Genomic DNA, 21,091 nt, shown 5'->3' on the forward strand with positions numbered 1-21,091 from the left:
ACGTCTTCTTGTTCTGGACTCTCCCACCCACCAACTTCAGCAATCACCCCTCGTGCCCCAACTAAAAAAGTACTATCCTTCTTCCACCCTCTCAACTCCATGAATCATATTCAACACTTCAATTCAATCACCATGTCATCGGTCCAACTGAAGGGTTTGAAAGCTTATTCAGATACTACTGCTGAAAAATATATGTATGTGGGCATTATTATGAGACCAAACGTCCAATGTGATGCCCTCAGATCATTCAGAAGAATGGGCAGGGTGAGATATTAAGAAAGGTGGCAAGAGAGTAGTGTGGGGTGGGATAGCGGTTTGGAGGTTGCTGGTGTCTGTAAAGCAAGGTATCAGGTTGAGAGAAGTCCCTTCAAAAGTGGAAGATGGAAAATTGTTGGGGGAAGGAGGCATAAGATAGCGTTCAGCAACTTGTACTAGCACTGTATAACAGTATTCCCGGGCTGCTGAACATGAGTATTTATTTCTGGTACACCAGGAGGATGTATCCACTTTACTGCATTTTAAAAATTTGGGCCTGAAGTTGTAAACAACCACCCTATATTTATTTATGATGGTGAATATAATTCCTTGAGGAAAGTCCAATTGAATGAGTTCATTAAAAAATCAACAGCTTCTCAAATAAGTTGAGCTACACGTGGAACTAGCAATTGTCTCACCTCAGAAGGAAAGACAAGTACATTAGCCATCACAAATCAGCTGTTGGTCCTGGGGTAAAGCTCACAATTTTTTTAAAATCTGCAAATACAGGAAACCTGAAATAAAAACAGAAAATGCTGAAAATATTCAGCAGATCAGTCTGCATATTTGGAAAGAAAAGCATTTTAGATCCAGGACACCTTATCAGAACAGGTGGTTTTGGGTTATTTTATGCTGCCGTTTAATCCTTCTACTCTGCCCCAACCTACATTTTCTGCCTTGGTGCTTTGATCCTCTCATTGACAGTGAGAACCCATTGCTGTGGACCAACCAAAGGTAACTGGGAGATGCATGAAAACCTCAATGACTTTCCTTCCCTTTCCCCCTTCTCCCAAAGCCCTATGGTGGGAGCATACTTCAGAGTCACTCACAAAGGAATCTTTGGACTGGAGCAAATATTCAGTTCCTTTAATTCAGATTTCTGCATCAGTATGTGTGATTGACTGTGTATCAAGGTTTTCATACCTAAACTATAAGCAACAAGATTCAGCATGTGGGCTTCCGTGTAAACGCAATGAATGGCCTTAAGTGTTTCCTCATCAACTGTCTCAGAGTTTGACTGATCCACCATTAGGTGGATTAACCCACAATTCACTTGCTTTTCAAAGAAAGTGTTTCAAACTTTGCCTGCTCTCTCCTAGTTTTGTTTGAATCCAGTGGTCTAAAATGTAAAATGGGCTATTCCATTAACCATCACTGTCTGGCCCTGAGACATACAGGCCTGGAATTTTATTGTAGCTTTTCCACCATCATTATAACTTTGTTGGAAGAACACCAGAAACCACAGTTAATACACAGAACAGGCAAGGGTTTGGGAAGATCATAATGTTTTTCCTGAGACAACCTTTCAAGAACACAAAATTCAGCTACATTAGTTGATTGTAAAAGAACAGACTAAAGTTTTTTGTTACATAGTTCACACTTCTTTCCATTATTTTCTAAGCTGTTTCTCTTTTTTATCTTCCCCATTACTGCAGTACTCCACATTTACATATTTGGTTTCCTTGGTAACTGTAATATTATTCATAAGAAAAATGGATGATTTGAAACCCAACATAAGACCCCTATCTGTAATATTAATTTTATCCTAAGATCTGACTCTACCAAACGCCTTCAGCCAATGATAGATACATATTTTACATCTTTGGCAATAATACTGCGAATACAACTCAGTCAATGGTTGTGTTTTCCTTTGGAGCATTTCAAATAGTAAAAAATATTCCCAATTTCTATTGCAATTTATTCATGTGAAATTATGGCACCTGTGCTTCAACAAAGGCTTGTAGCTGGTGGTCGTTCATTAGTGTTGATATACATAATAAAGCAATGGACCATTGTGCTTAGAATTAATGATCTGCATTCTTTTCACAGAGGGTTGTCCTGGCCTTTGCAATAGCAATGGAAGATGTACCCTTGACCAAAATGGCTGGCATTGTGTTTGCCAGATGGGTTGGAGAGGAGCAGGCTGTGATGTTGCCATGGAGACAGCGTGCTCAGATAGCAAGGACAACGAGGGAGGTAAGAACATATTCAACCGAACCAGTGGCACAGCAGGGAGAGCTGCTGCCCCACATCTCCAGCGGCCCAGGTTCAATCCTGACCTCTGCCGCTATCTATGTGGAGTGTGCATGTTCTCCCCATGATCGCGTGGGTTTTATCTGAGGATTCCGGTTTCATTGCTCACCCTAAAGACATGCTGGTGGGTGAATTGGCTACTGTAAATTACCACTAGTAGGAGGAGCTAATGGCATATGAGAGAGAGTGGGATGCAGGGAAATAAGTGGGGAAATGAAATTGATGGGATTGTTAGCATAGGCTTAAAGGGTTGAATGGCTTCCTTCTCTGTCATAAAGAAAATATGCCTGAATGAAGGTTGTCACGAGGAAACCTTGATAAAACAATACTGCCAACTGATTTTTACTTTGAAATCAAGTTTGATGCCTTTTGGGGCCTTGCCAGTATTGCACATGTTAAACTGTTGACATTTAGAAAAACATTGTCAAGCAAAGTAAAATTCAAATACTATTTAACAGCAAAAGAAGAAATAAAAGGAATTTTAAAGAAATAAGCAAAATCTGTTCAGCATTTAGACATGGTGATTGTTTGCAAGCCTCCAATGTTTATTCTCCCATTGATATCCAGTCCCAACCTCCAGGTCCAATGTGGTTCTATCCAATCCTTCCCTATCCACTCAAGGGTTCCTATTCTAGCCTAGTCTAATGAAACCAAGTCTTCATCCTTGTTCAGCCATTCCACACATTTCAACAAGCAGCTGGGCAAAAAATGTTAGATTTTGTCTAGTGCAACAATGGCTAACACGAGGGGACATAATTTTGAGGTGATTGGAGGAAGGTATAAGAGGGATGTCAGGGGTAAGTTTTTTACACAGAGAATGGTGGGTGCGTGGAACGCACTGCCGGCAGAGGTTGTGGGGGCAGATACATTAGGGACATTTAAGAGACTCTCAGATAAACACATGAATGATAGAAAAATAGGGGGCTATGTGGGAGGGAAGGGTTAGATAGATCTTAGAGAAGGATAAAATGTCAGCACAACATTGTGGGCTGAAGGGCCTGACTGTGCTGTAGTGTTCTATGTTCTTGTGTGATAATCTTTTTTTGTAAAAAGAACTTTTCACTGCAGCAGGCAAAATCCTTTGTTGATTTCAAAGTCAGTGGTCATCATCTTTTAATATATCTTAGTCATAGAATTGTCACAGGCATTCAGCCCATTGAGTTTGTACAGGCTCATTCTAGAGCACTTCCAGTAGTTCCATTCACCCATACTTTCCCCATACTCCTGCAAATCATATTTCCTCAAGTGTTCACCCTGTTTCCCCTTAGAGGACCTGATTAACTATTTCCACCAGCGTGCCTTGTTCCTCTCACCACCACCCCCATGTATTTTTGCCCCAACTCTTCAAATCTGTATTTCTGATCCTTGGAAGTCTTGGTCGATGAGAACAGCTTTTCTCTATCTGTATAACTTTTCTCTACCTCTTGAAATGCATACAAGATAGTGTTAGACAGAAACCATCTTCAAATCTTCCCTAGACTTGCCTTGTTCCATGGGCATTATTCATGTATCAGTTTCAATGAGCATTAGCAGGTGGATCTTCTGCCACACAGAAATATATTTGCAGTGTATTGGATCAATAGCAGTGAGGAATAGGGATCCCTCACTCAAACATACCAAACTGAACCTGTGATACCAACCCAGCTGAGATCTGCTCACTCAGGTCAAAGCAGAAATCAAAGCCGTGGTCACACTGCTCACTGGGAAATTTTGCTAGCCTTAAGGGAGCTCTGAAAATCTATTTATTTAATGAACACAACAACCTGTGCTTGTATCAGCAGAACTCTTGTTCGGAAGAGATTGCTCGTATGAAGGCTAAAGTATTTAAAGGCAACTAAATATTTAAACTAACTTTTCCAATAAGATAAGGCTTTAATAATGTCAACTATTTATTGCAATAGAAATGTTGAATCACATATGTTCTCAAAAAATGGTCATTCTCTTAAGAGTTTTTATAGACCCAGTCCCCCAGAAAATGATCTCAGTCACTCTAATGCGAAAAAATTAGACTTCTGTTATTGCATTTCTTTTCTCCACACGAATACTGTCATTTTGTTATTCCCTTGGTTTCACTGTGGACCGGTTTTTCCAGTACAAATAGTCCCAGGTGGTACACATTGTTTAAAGTGAGGCACCTGACTGCGACATTAATTTGGAAGCCAGTACAACACAAATACAATGTGCACTCATGCCATGCGTGTCAACAGCCCTGAGTCCCAATTAATAAAGCAGGATTCTGGAATAGCTGGTTCAGTTATTCTTTCTTCATTTTAGTTAGAATTATTGTACTTTGAAGCTTTTGTATGAAACAGCTTTTGTGTTATCCAAAATGCCTGATCCCGATTTGGAAGAATTCTGGAAGAAAGAAATAGCCTTTATATAGTGTTGTTCACATCAGGACGTTTCAAGGCATTTCACAGTCAATAAAGTACTTAAGTGCAGTTACTGTTGTAATTTAGAAAACATTTAGCCTAAAGTTTCAGGAGGTTGAATCTGAGTTAAGCCCAGATCAATGGGAAGGAAGTACTGCTGGGAGTTTCCTGCTGATCAGTCACCATAACGGCACTAGAAGATCGATGGATACTTCAGATAAAAGTGGTGAATGATCAAGAAAGCCCTAGAGAATATTTGTGACCGATGCCTGTGCCAGTCAAATATGTTTACTTGGTGTTTTTAGACAATAGGAACATGTATATCCTGACCAGAGCAATGTAACATTTTATCACTGCACCCCTTTGACTCACGCTCTTCTGTCTTGACAGTGAAATTCAGCATTTTGCTTGATTTCTAAATTGCTGTTTCTTAGTGGCTGCAATGTTAAAGGACCAGAAATTACAAATCAAAAACTGCAGATGCTGAAAATCTGAAATAAAAATGCAAAATGATGGAAAAACTCAGCAAGTCAGAGTGGGGGTGGAATTCAATCCATGGCCAACTATAATGTCAATGGCCTCCTGCACTGTTATAACATGCCCCACGTGAGGAGCAAGAGGTTGATATCTGGAAAATGCTGCCAGAGGAGGTGGTAGAATCAGATCAGACATTTAAATGAACAAGACATGGAAGTATACAGTCCAACTGTGAGCAAATGGGATTAGTGTATTTGGGCAAAAAGATCTTCTTGGATGTCATGGGCCAAAATGTCTGTTTCTATGCTGTACGATTCCAAAACCTCATCTTTCATCTGGACACGTTGTTGTCTTCTGGACTCGATAGTGATTTCTCCAACTTCAGAGAACTCACTTTGTCTGTACGGAACTGGCATTTCTGCTGTAAGTGATCCATCTGTGATATTGACTCAGTTTTTCTCCCTCCACAAGCACAGCCTGACCCTTTGGGCTTGTCCTACCACCCTGTATTTCACAACTTTTCCACGTTTTTTGTCTGAATTCTCAATCTCTAACTGCCCTCATCTCATTGCTTCTGTGCAACCTAAAATTAGCTTAGTTTCTCCCTCTTGCAATACTGACAAAAGGTCATCAATCTGAAGCATTAACTCTGTTTCTCTTTCCACAGATGCTGCCTGACCTGCTGAATCTTTCCAGCAATTTGTTTTTATTTAAAAATCAAGTCCACTCACAAATCCTGATCTCATTCGGCATCATGCTTAGTTATTTCAACCTGTTCATGTGCTACCCCAATGTCTTTCCAACACAGGGTACCTACACTCGTCAGAAAAACATAGGAATACGAACATGAATAGGCCATTCAGCCCTCCAAACCTGCTCTGACATTCTATATGACCATGGCTGATCATCCAAATTCAGTATACAGCCCATGATCACTCTAGCCCTGATAATAATATCTAATTCCTTCTTGAACATATTTAATGATTTGGCCTCAGCTGACTTCCGTAGTAGTGAATTCCATAAGTTCACCACTCTCTGGGAGAGGAATTTTCTCCTCATCCCAACCTTAAATGGCTTACCCCTTATGCTTAGAGTATGGCACCTAGTCCTAATCTCCCTCACCATCAGGAACATCCTTCCCGCATTTAATCTGCCCAGTTCTGAGAAAATGTTGTAAGTTTCTATGTGATCACCTCTCATTCTTCTCAAATGTAATGAATGTAATCCTAATTGACACAATCTCTCTTCAGACATGAATCCTGTCATCCCAGGACTGATGTATTATCAATGTATTCCTTCTGCCATGGTTCTCTTCATATATAGATTTGACTAATTCATCCACTGCTGCCTCTCTAGAGTCACCTGATATCTCTAAGTTTGACACAGTTAACCAATTTAATCAGCTGTCACTGAGTTTCTGAATCCAAGTTATTGATGTAACTGTCGAAGGCTGTTTCCTTGGTCTGGAGAACTTCAAACTAGAAGGCAAAGCCAAAATGAAAGTGAGATGATGAGAAATGATTTTCTCAAAATTTTTTGGAAATACATATGGATTCTTTATCCCAGAGTGCTCTGTGCATTCAGTCATTGAGCATTTACAAGAGAATGATAGATTTTTTTGTCTCCAAGGGAATGGAGAGAGAGGGGGATCAGATGAGAGAGTGAAGTTGAGGTCGAGAATTAACCATGATCTTATTGATTGGCAGAGCAGGCACAAGGGGCAAATAGCATACTCCTGATTTCACTTCTCATGTTCCTAAATTAAAATTGTGGTGATCTCAACACAATCCCTGAGGCATTCAGCTCAGCACAACTTCTAACACTGATATTACACCTATAACAAGTACCCACTGTTTCCTAACTATCAGCCAATTTATTTTCCGTTCCCAGCTGCAGAAGGTTAGAATAGCTTTGGAGGTTACAAAATAAAGGAATATTAGTGTCATGAATAGTGGAACAAATTGTATTATTCATGATGTCCTTAACATTCCTTTAGCACTGAGTCTCCGAGATTATTCCAACTTCCTCTTATGGCCTTGTGAAAAGAGCAGATACATGGGCTGCAATAAATTGGCTCCAAGATAGTGTTAATCTATATATAGTTTTGCAGTTCTAGTCTCCTTCTTTAAGCAATCAATACATCTTCAAATCTGCGTGGCATACTGGGAATAGACAATGCATGAAAGAGATGCACTGAACGAAGCCTTCAAAAATGAATAAGGAAAAACAAACTTCAAACGCAGCACCACATCAGTCAGAACTTAGTTCCATGCTGAGAGTTTTTCATTAAACACAATGTGCTGGTGAAGTGATTAGCTGGATTGATATACAGCATTCGGTACTTTGAAGGGAAGCATGAAGAAATATAGGAATAGCAGTTACTTCGGAAATGCAGCAAATGAAATTTAATGTACTACAAGACCCAAAGTACAGAAAAAAAATAGGAGTGAGGGGCGAAGAATGATTAAAAAGCAGGAAATGGATTTGAAGCTACAATACTGCATTATTTAAAATTCCCATTATTTTCTTCCTACAGTCCCTCAACCAATGGCAACTTCACTGCAGCCAGATGTTTTCCTTGTGTTTTCAACCTCTGCTTTGGCTTGATAACCCTGTGGCAAGGTTCTCTGAAAAAACAGACAGACAGGTCACACCAGCAGATGTTTAATAACCTTGTATTAGGTGAGGTTGGCACTTTAGCGATCAACTCTTGTCCTTGTGTTAGGACACGCAGTGGTGTCAGGCCAGGTTCCCTTCACCCAACAGGTGATTGGAATATTGCTTCTGAAGGATCCCAGCCTTTATAAAGCAAAGGAGGTGGTTTGTTAAGAATATCAGAAATAGACGCAGAAGAAAGATATTAGGTTTGTCGTGCCTGTGCCAGCATTCAATGAGGTCACAACTTCTTGTTTACTTTCCTGCATTAATCCCCGATCACTTGATTTATAGTCATAGGAATACAGCATGGAAACAGGCCCTTCGGCCCTACTCGACCATGGTCCCCACCAAATTAGTCCCATTTGCCCACGTTTGGCCCATATCCCTCTAATCCTTGATCCCTTTACATCCAAAAACCTGTCACTCTTTGGTTTGAATATACTTCATTACTGAACCTCTTGAGTGGAGATTTCTGAAGGTTCATCAACCTCCAGATGAAGAAATTTCTTCTCATCTCTGTTCTGAATGGCCACCCCTCATTTTGAGACTTTGACCCCTGGTTCTAGACCCCCGAACCAGTCATAGAGCTGGACAGCACAGAAACAGGCCCTTCAGCCCACCACATCCATGCTGACCTTTTTGTCTGTCTACACTATTCCAATTTGCCTGCATTAGATCTGTATCCTTCTAAGCCTTGCCTTTTCTGCCTGTCTCAATATCCCTTAAAACGTAGTGACTGTAACTGATAATGGAAGCATCCTTCTTGCATTTACTCTGTCAAGACGGTTAAGAATTTTGTTTCAATGAGAGCACCCTCATTCCTCTAAACTCAAGAGAGTTTAAGCCCAGTCAGTTTAATTTCTCCTCATAGGGCACAGTTTTCCATGAAACTCAAGACTTGCTAATTAAATTTTAGGATTATGTGTCTTTTAAGTTTACTTTTGAGAGTGTGATTTTGATTGTGGATTTTTAATTTTGAGACAATTTTGCTTTGACTTTTTTGTTAATCGAGGAATTGCACCAGAATTTCCCACACCTCTACCCCCACAACCGACCTGTAAATTGAGAGACTAGAAACCATCAGCTACCAAACCCTTGAATAGACATCAGTGGTGGAATGTCAGCGTGACAGGGTGACAAAACTACTTATGAACATCAAGCCACTCAAAACTGAAGCAGCCTGGTAGCATGACTCTCAAAAAGGATTGTAGTGAGTCTTGATGTCAGACATAGTAGGTTTTCTCTTAAAAATACACATTTACTGAGAAACAAGATATCTGGTGTCACAGAGGTGCAACTGGTAGAGCCACTGCCTCACAGTGCCAGAGACCTGGGTTCAATCCTGACCTTGGATACCGTCTCTGTGGAGTTTGCTCATTCTCCCTGTGACCATGTGGGTTACCTCCAGATTTCCTCCCACATCCCAAAGATGTGTGGGTTGGTATGTTAATTAGCCACTGTAAATTGCACCTGGTAGGTGAGTGGTAGAACCTGCGGGGAGTTAATGAGAATATAGCAAAAAAATATAATGGAATTAAGGTAGGATTAGTGTAAATGCATGGTTGATGGTGGGCACGGACTTAGTGGGCCAAAGGGCCTGTTTTTGTGTTCTATATCTCTCGATATGACTGAGGGAACAACTGCCCTCATTAAATATCTAAAGAATGATTGCATTGCTATAAAAGTCACATCATGAGTGATTTCTTATGTTTTTATTAAAATCAAATGCCCCTAAATTCATAAATCGGAGACATCTGTTGCATGTATTTCTAAGAACCTGGGTTTAAAAGTACTTTAAGATAAATTCAGAATGTTGAGACTTGATCAGCTCTTTGTGACACAATCACATGTGGTTTGCTCCCTACTATAAAGATGTGTACAAGTCCCTGGGTTGCCTTTGCCCTTCCAGTCATCTGTTTCAATTGAGTGAGTCAGCTCCCTGTTGCAGATGCCGGGAATCATTTCATTTCAAATTGTGCAGAACAGTAATCTGACACCAGACATTCAAATCCGATACCTCTGAAAGTAGGTTAATGGTATTTCACTAATGAGAAGCAGATGAACAGTTTGCCTGTTGGGGTGGCAATCTTGACTTCCTAATCCATTGACTATAATAGTGATGTGGGCAATGATAAATGTACTGTACATTAATTGAGCTCTTCCCTGCCAGACTGTGCAATTACCATTAATCACTGCTGCCCACATGTAATGTTATTGGGTGTTAAATATGTCACTAATATGTAGGTTTTAGCAAAAAAAGGTTGTGGTTTGTTTACCATTTCAAACTCTATCCCCCCTTAGTACATGGTTAGAGTTATGCTTGAATGGAAGCAATTAATACAACTGTCAACATTGGAAGCATTAGGCTTATGTGGGTTGAGTCAGCGATGACTCACTGCTACTGAGTCAGCATCACCTCAATGTATTTCTGTTTCCCCTTTCCTCGGCTTAAAAATTAGTTTCTATAATATTGTAATGGATGTCCAGTTCTCCATCAGTGATTCCTCCGCTGTTTCCTGAAAGTTTGCAAATGAAACCTTGGTTCATATGCACATAAACCTGCATATCTGATGTCAAATGAGAAACCTTTGGTGTTATTAATACTGTGACCAAGCACCACAAGTGATTTCCTTAACTTCAGATGGGAAGGACTCCAAGGTAGAGTGGTAAAGTGGTTATGTTATTGTATTAGTAACCCAGGAACCTTGACTATTAACATGGAGACCGGGTCAAATCCCACTGTGGTATTTGCACCATTTAATTCAGTTAATTAGCTAATCTTGGAATTTAATAAAAACTAGTATTCGTCACCATAAAACTTTTCTGTTCACTGTTGTATGATCCAGAGCCAAAGCAAGATAGTTGACCCACAACTAACCTCTGATGTAGCTGAGTAGACTGTTCAAGGGTTATAACTGCCAACCTTGCCAGCGATGCCCACAACTCATGAAAGAATAAATTGAGTTATGTAGTTTAAACCATAAAAAATGTATTGCCTTTATATGAATGAGTAACACAGCAGATAAAGAAAGTCCATCCATTTATATAGTATTTCCCAAGGCTTTTCAATATACTTTACCAGTTCATGAGGTACTTTTTGAAACATAATCACTATTGTAATGTGGAGCAGGTATTTACAAAATATCGTTTCCTTTTGGACCCTATAATCTCTAAAATTCAGAATAAAGCAAGACCCTGAACACAGTGCCATTGCATAATGTTGTGTGGGTGTTTAGTGGCAACCTGCTATGAAGCCTCCTGCTTCCGCTGCTGACTCAGGGCACAGCTATCCAAGTTAGGCTTCATACTGCCTTTGAAGTTCCACTTGGAACAAAGTGTATCAATTATTTATCTTTTATATTGCATCAGGCTGACAAATATCCACGGGATCCAAACATAAAGGATGCTTTCTGATCAACATAAACCTTTATAGACTCTGAAGTTCTTGTCTGTGATGTAGGACACTGACTTCTAAATGGTGAGATGCAGAATTTTACAGCACAGAAGTAGGCCATCCAACAAAGCTGTTCCTTGAAAGGACTGTTCAGTTAATCTTCCTTGACCCTGAGAACCTCCAGGATAAGAGGCTTCAATCTGGCACACATGTTTTCCCTGTGGTTTCTACTTGCCCTTGTCCTACTGAATCCATCTCCTCATACCTTGACTCCATCCTGTCACCCCTTGTCCAGTCCCTTCCAACCTACATCAGGGACACCTCATATGTCCTCCACCAGTTTGATGACTTCCGTTTCCCTGGCCCCCATTGCCTCATCTTCACTATGGATATCCAGTCTTGATACATCTCCATCCCCCATCAGGAAGGGCTTAAAGCCCTCTGCTTCTTTCTGCAACAAAGATCCAATCAGTTCCCCTCCACCAACACTCTCATCTGCCTGACTGAATGTGTTCTCACCCTGAACAACTTCTCTTTTGACACCTCTCACCTCTTGCAAATCAAAGGTGTAGCCATGGGCACTTGCATGGACTCTAGATGCGCCTGTATTTTTGTTGGCTATGTCCTTGTTCCAGACCTTCTCTGGTATCACTCTCCATCTCTTTCTCTGTTACATCAATGACTCCATTGGTGCTGCTTCCTGCACTTGTCAATTTTATCACAGATTTCCTCCAGCAGATTGTTTATTGCTCCTGCATACCCTGTCATCCAATTTAAACCTGCAGCCTGGAAGATGGAGGTTTAAGTGCCCAGATGCAGGTCTTTTGGGTGATCCAGAGCTTATGGGGAATTTTCCCAGACACCCAATAACTTGCATAAAATTTTGATCTAACCCAAGGGTCCCCAGGTGTGCCAGTTAGTCTGCCCCCACCCACCCCTTCTTTCCACAAGACCCTGTAAATTTATTTGAGGAATGATTCTCTCCAGCACACCACTGTAGGGATCAACATGTTCAAAGCACTTCAATTGCATCAGATTTTCATTCCAGAAGAGGTAAAGCTAACTATTACATACGACATAAACAAGACCTTCAAATGTTGTAAAAGATCATCCTGCTATCTTTATCTTACTAAGTGAGGAGATTTCAATGCTGATGAATGTGTTCATTACTCACTGTCCTTACTCAAGCATTTTCAGGTTGGGTGTAGATTAGGAGTCCAGACAAAGCTGATAGTGTGTTAACATTCAATGTGTTTTTGTCCCAAGGTTAGAGGAAATCCTTTATTACACCAGTACGATATGATTATCCTCCACATCTACCCATCCTTGTGGCTCATCTCAGTGAGAATCATTTCATATAATTCTAAAAGCAATCAGGAGAAGACATACCGTATCATTCTGGCATGGCTTTGATCCTGAACCCTTCAGATAAATTTACATAACCTACTCTGCATTGCCCAGGCACTTGCCTTTATTTGGTTCTCATTTTAATTTTTGCGATCAGTTCCTCTAAAATTGCTTGTAAATCTGGGGATGCCAAATATGAAATTCATTCATGGTCCTTGATCTCATGGGTAGGTAATACTTTCTCTGTAAAAAAAAAAGCATTATCCTTTTTTTCATAAGCCAATTAATGAAAATGATGCACCAAAAAAATTGAAGATGGATGTATTGTTCTCCAGGTATTACTTCCATGCCATTACCAGCCTGAAAATTAAAGCTCTCCCAATGGTTTCCATACTGAGTCCACAGACTGACAGACCTTGTTGACTCCAGCAAGGGCTAACATCATAGGTGCATTGTGGAGGGAAAACCTTCACCCAATTTTTCCTCCTCATGGTCATCTGTGCTGGAACTGCACTGATATTGTGCTAAGACAGAACTAAGTTTGGATGTAACCCACTTGTAGCCATTAAAACTGCCTCCACACACCTATCCCCACCACCTTAGCATTGCGGCTCATTCCCAGGACTGATATGCATCATTAGCAATAGAACAAAGGTGAATAGGACTTCCATACCTGTACATGATCAGTCAGCCACTTTCAGAGGAGGAAGAGGGGCATAGAGAGGCAAAAAGGAATTAAGAAAATAAATAAAAGGTTAACATGTAAAGATAGCACACAAGATATGGCATTAAATAAAAATGTATCCTAATCCAGTGGAAGTCACATCCACTCACTTTGAATATCACAAAACAGTGACAACTGATGCATCTGCTCCTTCCTGTCAGTTCAGACTGAGCTCAGCCTCTCAACCAGCCTCCCACTGCTGGGGCCACTGGTGACATTTAACAGGAAAACAGTTATTTCTTGAGTGTGGTCCCGTTAGAATATGCCAGCAGATTTTAAGGTTGTAGGCCAAACTTTTTGTGTTTGGTGATCTTGTGGCACATGACTGCCTTTGAGTTGTCCTTTGTTACTAATTAAGTATTGGTGTTTGCTGTTTCTCACTTTCGCCTCTGGGTCTAAAAGTTGTAGTCATACCCCACACCAGAGATTTAATCCATACTGAGACTCCATTCCAGTACTGAAGGAGAGCTACACTTGTCAGATTTTGCAGTGTTATGGTTAGATGTTAAACTGAGCCTGACTGTGCTGGACTAACATTTGAGGAAGAGCTACAGGGTTCTACCTTGTGGTCCATATTTGCTGCTCAGTCAGCCTCATACAAACAGATTATCTTCATCACATTCCTACTTGTGGAAGGTTGTTGTGTGGAAATAGAATATAACAATAGAATATAACAATAGAATTGTTATATTATGTCAGCCCATGCAAATTCTCAGTAGAACAATTCTCATTGACCTACTTTTTCCCAATATCCCAGCAAATTATTTTCCTTCCAATTTTGAAAGCCCCAGTTGACTCTGTTCCCACGGTATTACAGACAGTGAGTTCCATATCCTGACCACTGCGTGTAAAAAATTACCTCACAACTCCTCTGTTTCTTTTGCCCATCACTTTAAATACATCTCCTGTGCTCCTTGAATCATTCACTAGTGGGAAAGGCTTGTCTCTATTTCCCCTATCTAAACTTGATATGACCTTGCACACCTCAATCAAATATCCCCTCAATCTTGCTCCAAGGAGAAAAACTCCAGCTTCTCCAGTGTAACTGTGCTGCCTCATCCTTGTTTGCTGTTTCCTTCCTTCCAACTGGAACTACATTTCAAGAGAACCTTATTTGCAGTAAAGCTGCATTTTTGTAGTATGTCTTGCTGCAGAAATGCAAGATTATATTTCCTTTTCAACTCATGTTTTTTTCAGTGTAATCCACAAATGCCTACATTACAATATACTTGCACTGTAACATTGTAACATGGTGTGCAGTAACACAGTTGAAATACTCTATTGTTTCCTTAAATCCCTCAATTTACAACTATTTCATATAGTAACTTTTCAGGTCATCATCTGTGAACACCAGAAGCATTCGAATCAGGGCAGGAGTAGATTACTAGTCAACAAAATCCCCATCTGAACATGGTGATCAAGAATCTATCTACCTCTGCTTTAAAAGTATTCAAAGACTCTACTTCCAACACATTTTGAGGAAGCAGGACTCTGGGAGGAAAAAAGTCATCTCATCCCTGTCTTAAATGGGTGACCTTTTATTTTTAAATAGTGACCCCCAAGAGGAAAGATCTTTCCACATCCACCCTGGCAAGACCCAATGGATCTTATGTTTCTGTCAAATCCCCTCTCGTTCTTCTAAACTCCAAAAGGCACAACTCCAGCCTGTCGAATCTTTCCTCATAAGACAACCTGCCCATTCCAGGTATTAGTCTGGTAAACCTTCTCTGAATTGCTTCCAATGCATTAACATTCTTTGTTAAATATGGAGATCCCTACTACAGACAATACTACAGATGTCTCACCAGTGTTTGTTAGATTCTACCTTTGTTGTATGGACTTCCTTTGTCAACTTTTACTTTTCTAAATTTCCATGGCCACATGCAGCGTCCATGCCTCCATGTAGGGGTTAAGAATCAACTACACTGATATGCATCCAGAGTCTCATGTGAGCCAGATCAGATAACAATGATAGATTTATTTGTACTTCTTCAAGTTTAATGTATTGCATTTGGTCCCCTCGATGTATATCTTCTATATTGGAGAAACCAAATGCAGATTGGGTGATCACTTTGCAGAGCACCTCCAAGGGCAACTCTGAGCGTCCAGTCACCTCATTCTCCATCCCACTCCCACACTTTCGTCTTTGCCTTTGACCTTTTGCACTGTTCCAACAGTGCCCAAAGTAAGCTCAAGGAACAGCATTTCATCTTCTGACTGAACTTATTACAACCATCAACAATTTCAGGTTGTGAGCCACTCCAGTATTATATCTCCTATTTTCAGTATGACATGGCTTTCTCTTTGGTAATTTCATTTTCCATTATCTCCTGGTTGCATATTCCCCAGAAGTACCTTTTCACTAGCCTTTCCCACCCTCTCTCAGTCAGCACCACCACCACTTACTTAGATCTTTCCTGACTTCACCTCATCACAGGCCTTCCATTTCATTCTCTCTCCAATTTGTCTAATTTCTAACTTTACCCAGTTCTGCTGAAAAGTCATTGGCCTGAAACTCTTATTTCTCACTCTATGGGTCTGCCTGATCTCCTGAGTGTAGCAAAACTCTGATACTTCAGCCCTCTCAGGACTTTTGTGATACCAGAGTAGTAGATTTTCTGGATTATTGGATGTTACTCCTATTAATTCCTCAACCCACTTTTAAATCAGTTTAATTAGATGTTACACAGTAATATAAATCTTTCGGTGAACGACACAAGTTTAAAGAGAACACAGGAAATAAAACCCAGTTCATTTAAAGGGAGGCAGGAAACAGGGCTCTGGTGAGTTTAAAGGCTGTGTGGAAATCTGGCCCCAGTGAGTTTAAAAGGAATGTGGGAGTGGGTCCAGTGAGGTTTCTAAGGAGTGCTGGAAGTGGCCCCAGCGAGTTTATTGCGAGAGTAGGAATGGGACCCTGGTGAATTTAAAGACTATGCAGGAAACATCACCCGATCAGCCAGATGCCAAACCATCAGGATTTCCAAACAGATTATACTGCATTTCCGGCAGATATTTATGATTTCCAGTATTTTGTTTCTGATTGAATCATTTGCTGGAAGTATTAGCAAACCAGCTAGGTTTTTAAATAACAATCCAATGTTTCATGGTCACCACTACTGATGGTAGCTTTTCAATTGCACATTTACTTTACTTGACCACTGTTGGGATTAAGTGTCAATGTTGTCTTTGCTCAGTACTGCAGTTTTTCAAGTGAGTCCAGCATTGCAGTATGCCAATAGGCACCATTGCATAAGTGTTATCACCGGGCTTTCCCCTCTTTCGTTGTTCTGATAAAGGGTCTTGGAGCTGGAACATGAACTCTGTTTCTTATTCCACAGATGCTGCCTGACCTGCTGAACGTTATCTGATTTCATTTCAGATATCCAGCATCTGCAGCTTACATGAGTATTATAGGGTTACGTGCTTTAGGGGTGGGGTTGCTTTTGTGTTTATGGCCCTGGTATGGGTTACTCTACTGATCTACTCAGTTCCAGTGCAATGATGGACTTTGCAATGACCAGGGGAGCCCTTGCATTCCAGTTGCCATGTAATACAGCAGAGGATGCCTTTCTTTCCCCCATGAACAACAGTGTAATCAAGTCACCAGCAGTAAATAGCGCAGGCTGTACGAGGGCAACAAATAATGACGAATAACATCTCAAGTCACGGGAAAACAATTCCACAGTCATCCGTCACTCACTCAGGCGTGTAGTTGATAAACACCATCGAGAAACTCAGGCTCCTTCGCAGCAGCTGAAAATGAGATTCTCGCTTCTGATTGATGTTTTCCGAGAAGCTTGTAAAAATGCATTTCCAGCTGATTAGTTCTGTGGGTGTCAATCTCTTGCTGTTTTATGACCTGCAGACTACGTGCCAGATGTACGTTTGCTTTACATAAACTAACAAAGATGAATGACTGAATTTGAGAAAGCCTCTTCCTCTACTTTCCTTCTATATTTCCTGAGGGAAAGGACTGTGCAGCAGCAATGCTGAAAATGAGCTTTTAACTCTCTCGGCACTGCACTTGTATTTATTCTGCAGCCAACCGAACAACACACATCTTCTGTCTCTGGGAAAATGAAAGAGTGGAATATCCAGGAGAACTTTATTTAATAACCAAAATGAGATTTAAAGCAACCATGATACATTTAGCAAAATGCAAGTGAATCTATGGGAGTGATTTTGCAACCATACACTGGCATATTCCCTAAAAAAAAGTTAGAAACATAGAAAAACTACAACACAATTCAGGCCCTTCGGCCCACAAAGCTGTGCCGAACATGTCCCTACCCTAGAAATTCCTAGGCTTACCCATAGCCCTCTATTTTATTCAGCTCCACGTACCTATCTAACAGTCTCTTGAAAGACCCTATCGTATCCGCCTCCACCACCGTTTCCGGCAGCCCATTCCACGCATTCACCACTCTGAGTAAAAAACTTACCCCTGACATCTCTGTATCTACTCCCCAGCACCTTAAACCAATGCCCTCTTGTGGCCACCATTTCAGCCCTGGGGAAAAGCCTCTGACTATCTACCCGATCAATACCTCTCATCATCTTTTACACCTCTATCAGGTCCCCCCTCATCCTCCATCTCTCCAAGGAGAAAAGGCTGAGTTCCCTCAGCCTGCTTTCATAAGGCATGCTCTGCATTCCAGGCAGCATCCTTGTAAATCTCCTCTGCACCCTGTCTATGGCTTCCACATCCTTCCTGTAGTGAGTCGACCAGAACTGAGCACAATACTCCAAGTGGGGTCTGACCAGGGACTTATATAGCTGTAACAATACCTCTCAGCTTCTAAATTCAATTCCCCGATTGATGAAGGACAATACACCATATGCCTTCTTAACCACAGGGTCAACCTGCGCAGCCGCTTTGAGCGTCCTATGGACTCGGACCCCAAGATCCCTCTGATCCTCCACCCTGCCAAGAGTCCTACCATTAATACTATATTCCGCCAACATATTTGACCTACCAAAATGAACCACTTCAACTTATCTGGGTTGAACTGCATCTGCCACTTCTCAGCCAAACTCTGCATCCCATCTATGTCCCTCTGTAACCTCTGACAGCCCTCCAAACTATCCAGAACACCCCCAACCTTCGTGTCATCTGCAAACTTACTAACCCACCCCTCCACTTCCTCATCCAGGTCGTTTATATAAAAAAAAATCACAGAGTAAGGGTCCCAGTAGAGACCCCTGAGGTACACCACTGGTCACCGACCTCCACTCAGAATATGACCCTTCAACAACCACTCTGACTTCTGTGGGCCAGCCAGTTCTGGATCCACACTGCAATGTCCCCTTGGATCCCATGTCTCCTCACCTTCTCCATAAGCCTCGCATGGGGTACCTTATCAAACACCTTGCTGAAATCCATATACACTACATCTACTGCTCTCCCTTCATCGATGTGCTTAGTTACATCCTCAAAAAATTCAGTCAGGCTCGTAAGGCAGGACCTGCCCTTGACAAAGCCATGCTGACTATTCCTAATCATATTATACCTCTCCAAATGTTCATAAATCCTGCCTCTCAGGATCTTCTCCATCAGCTTACCAACCACTGAGGTAAGACTCAACGGTCTGTAATTCCCTGGGCTATCCCTACTCCCCTTCTTGAATAAGGGAACAACATCTGCAACCCTCCAAACTTCCGGAACCTTTCCCGTCTCCATCGACGATGCAAAGATCATCGTCAGAGACTCTGCAATCTCCTCCCTCGCTTCCCACAGCAACCTGGGGTACATCCCATCCGGTCCCAGCGACTTATCTAATTTGATGCTTTCCAAAAGTTTCAGCACCACCTCTTTTCTAATATCTACATGCTCAAGCTTTTCAGCCTGCTGCAAGTCCCCACTACAATCCCCCAGATCTTTTTCCGTGGTGAATACTGACGTAAAGTATTCATTAAGTACCTCCACTATTTCTTCCGGATCCATACACACTTTCCCACTGCTGCACTTGATAGGCCCTATCCTTTCACACTTCATCCTCTTACTCTTCACATACTTGTAGAACACCTTGGGGTTTTCCTTAATCCTGCCCGCCAAGGCCTTCTCATGTCCCCTTCTGGCTCTCCTAATTCCTTTAAGTTCCTTCCTTTTAGCCTTGTACTCTTCCAGATCTCTAACATTACCTAGCTCTCTGTACCTTTTGTATGCTTTTCTTTTCCTTTTGACTAGATTTATTATAGCCTTCGTACACCACGGTTCCTGTATCCTCTCGTGACTCCCCTGTCTCATCGGAACATGTCTGTGCAGAACTCCACACAAATACCCCCTGAATATTTGCCACATATCTTCCATACTTTTGCCAGAGAACATCTGTTCCCAATTTAATCTTCCAATTTCCTGCCTGAGAGCCTCATAATTCCCTTTACTCCAAGTAAAGGCCTTTCTAGTCTGTCTGTTCCTATCTCTCTCCAGTGCTAATGTAAAGGAGATAGAATTATGATCACTATCACCAAAATGTTCACCCACTGAGAGATCTGACAACTGACCAGGTTCATTTCCCAATATCAAATCAAGCACAGCCTCTCCTCTTGTAGGTCTATCTACATACTGTGTCAAGAACCCTTCCTGAACACACCTAACAAACTCCACCCCATCTAAACCCCTCACTGTCTGGAGATGCCAGTCGATGTTTGGGAAATTAAAATCCCCCATCACAACTCTGTTATTCTCACACCTTTCTAGAATCTGCTTCCCTATCTGCTCCTCAATAACCCTGTCACTATTGGGTAACCTATAAAAAACACCCAGTAAAGTTATTAACCCCTTCCTGTTCCTAACCTCCACCCACAGACTCTCCGTAGACAAACCCTCCACGACGTCCACCTTTTCCACAGCTGTGACACTATCTCTGATCAACAGTGCCGCTCCCCCACCTCTTTTGCCTCCCTCCCTGTCCTTCCTGAAACATCTAAAACCTGGCACTTGAGTCAACCATTCCAGCCCCGGAGCCATCCAAGTCTCCATAATGGCCACCACATCATAGCTCCAAGTATCGATCCAAGCTCTAAGCTCATCCGCCTTGTTCACAATACTCCTTGCGTTAAAATAGACACGTCTCAAGCCCGTCTGAACACTTCCCTTCTCTATCACCTGCCTATGGTACTTACTACTAGCTTCCTCTATTTGAGAGCCAAACACCTCTTCCCCAGTCCCCTAAACATTTTTTTTTCTGTCATGAACAACATAAAGGGAAATATTAGAGTTGGGGTAAAGGACCCTGCTGCAGCTACAGGTCGTCACTGTAGAAATGTGGGGTCATCTCAGCATTAATTCCTCTTTTCCCATTGATTCCAACCCTGCAATATGTTAATTTTCAGAGAAGCAAATGCTAAAATGCAAGGTTATGTGGAAAATGAGGCAGTTGGATATTTACAAACCTGAATCTGGGGATAAGAATGCAAATATCAGGTGCAAGTTCCAATATTGCAAGCCTTCAGTCTTCTTGTAGGGGCACAACCCTCAGTATCTTCTGCACTGACTGTGCTTAGGACCTTCTTTTGACATTCTATGGAAATTGTGGACATTACAGTGTTGAAACACCATTTGGGAGAAAAGCTGAACTTCAACCTCAGCTGAACTGATGAAGCAAACTGCTTCCCTCTCCTCAGATGCTGCCTGACCTGCTGAGTGTTTCCAGTGTTTTCTGTTCTTATTACAGCTGGACTGATTGCTGTGTTCTCTTCCATATAGGTAGTGGAAAAAGGAAACTACAAACTTTGGAATGCAAATAGAAGATGATTAAAAAAAAGCACATTGGAGCGTTGAAGCTGGTGATAATTTTGGCAAAATAGTTGGTGTTTTCTTCTTCTGTG

At 41.4% G+C, this 21,091-nt stretch overlaps 1 protein-coding gene across 1 annotated transcript in view; it reads left to right on the top strand.

Moving 5' to 3' along the window:
- Positions 1-21,091, top strand: part of tenm3 (teneurin transmembrane protein 3) — a 712,909-nt gene that overhangs the window by 618,284 nt on the left and 73,534 nt on the right. The window contains exon 18 of the mRNA XM_052020035.1: positions 2,086-2,232. Coding sequence (XP_051875995.1) covers positions 2,086-2,232 — 147 coding nt within the window. The remainder of the gene's footprint in view (positions 1-2,085; positions 2,233-21,091) is intronic.

Source organism: Pristis pectinata, chromosome 7, assembly GCF_009764475.1.
Source record: "Pristis pectinata isolate sPriPec2 chromosome 7, sPriPec2.1.pri, whole genome shotgun sequence".
Classification (NCBI taxonomy): Eukaryota; Metazoa; Chordata; class Chondrichthyes; order Rhinopristiformes; family Pristidae; genus Pristis; species Pristis pectinata.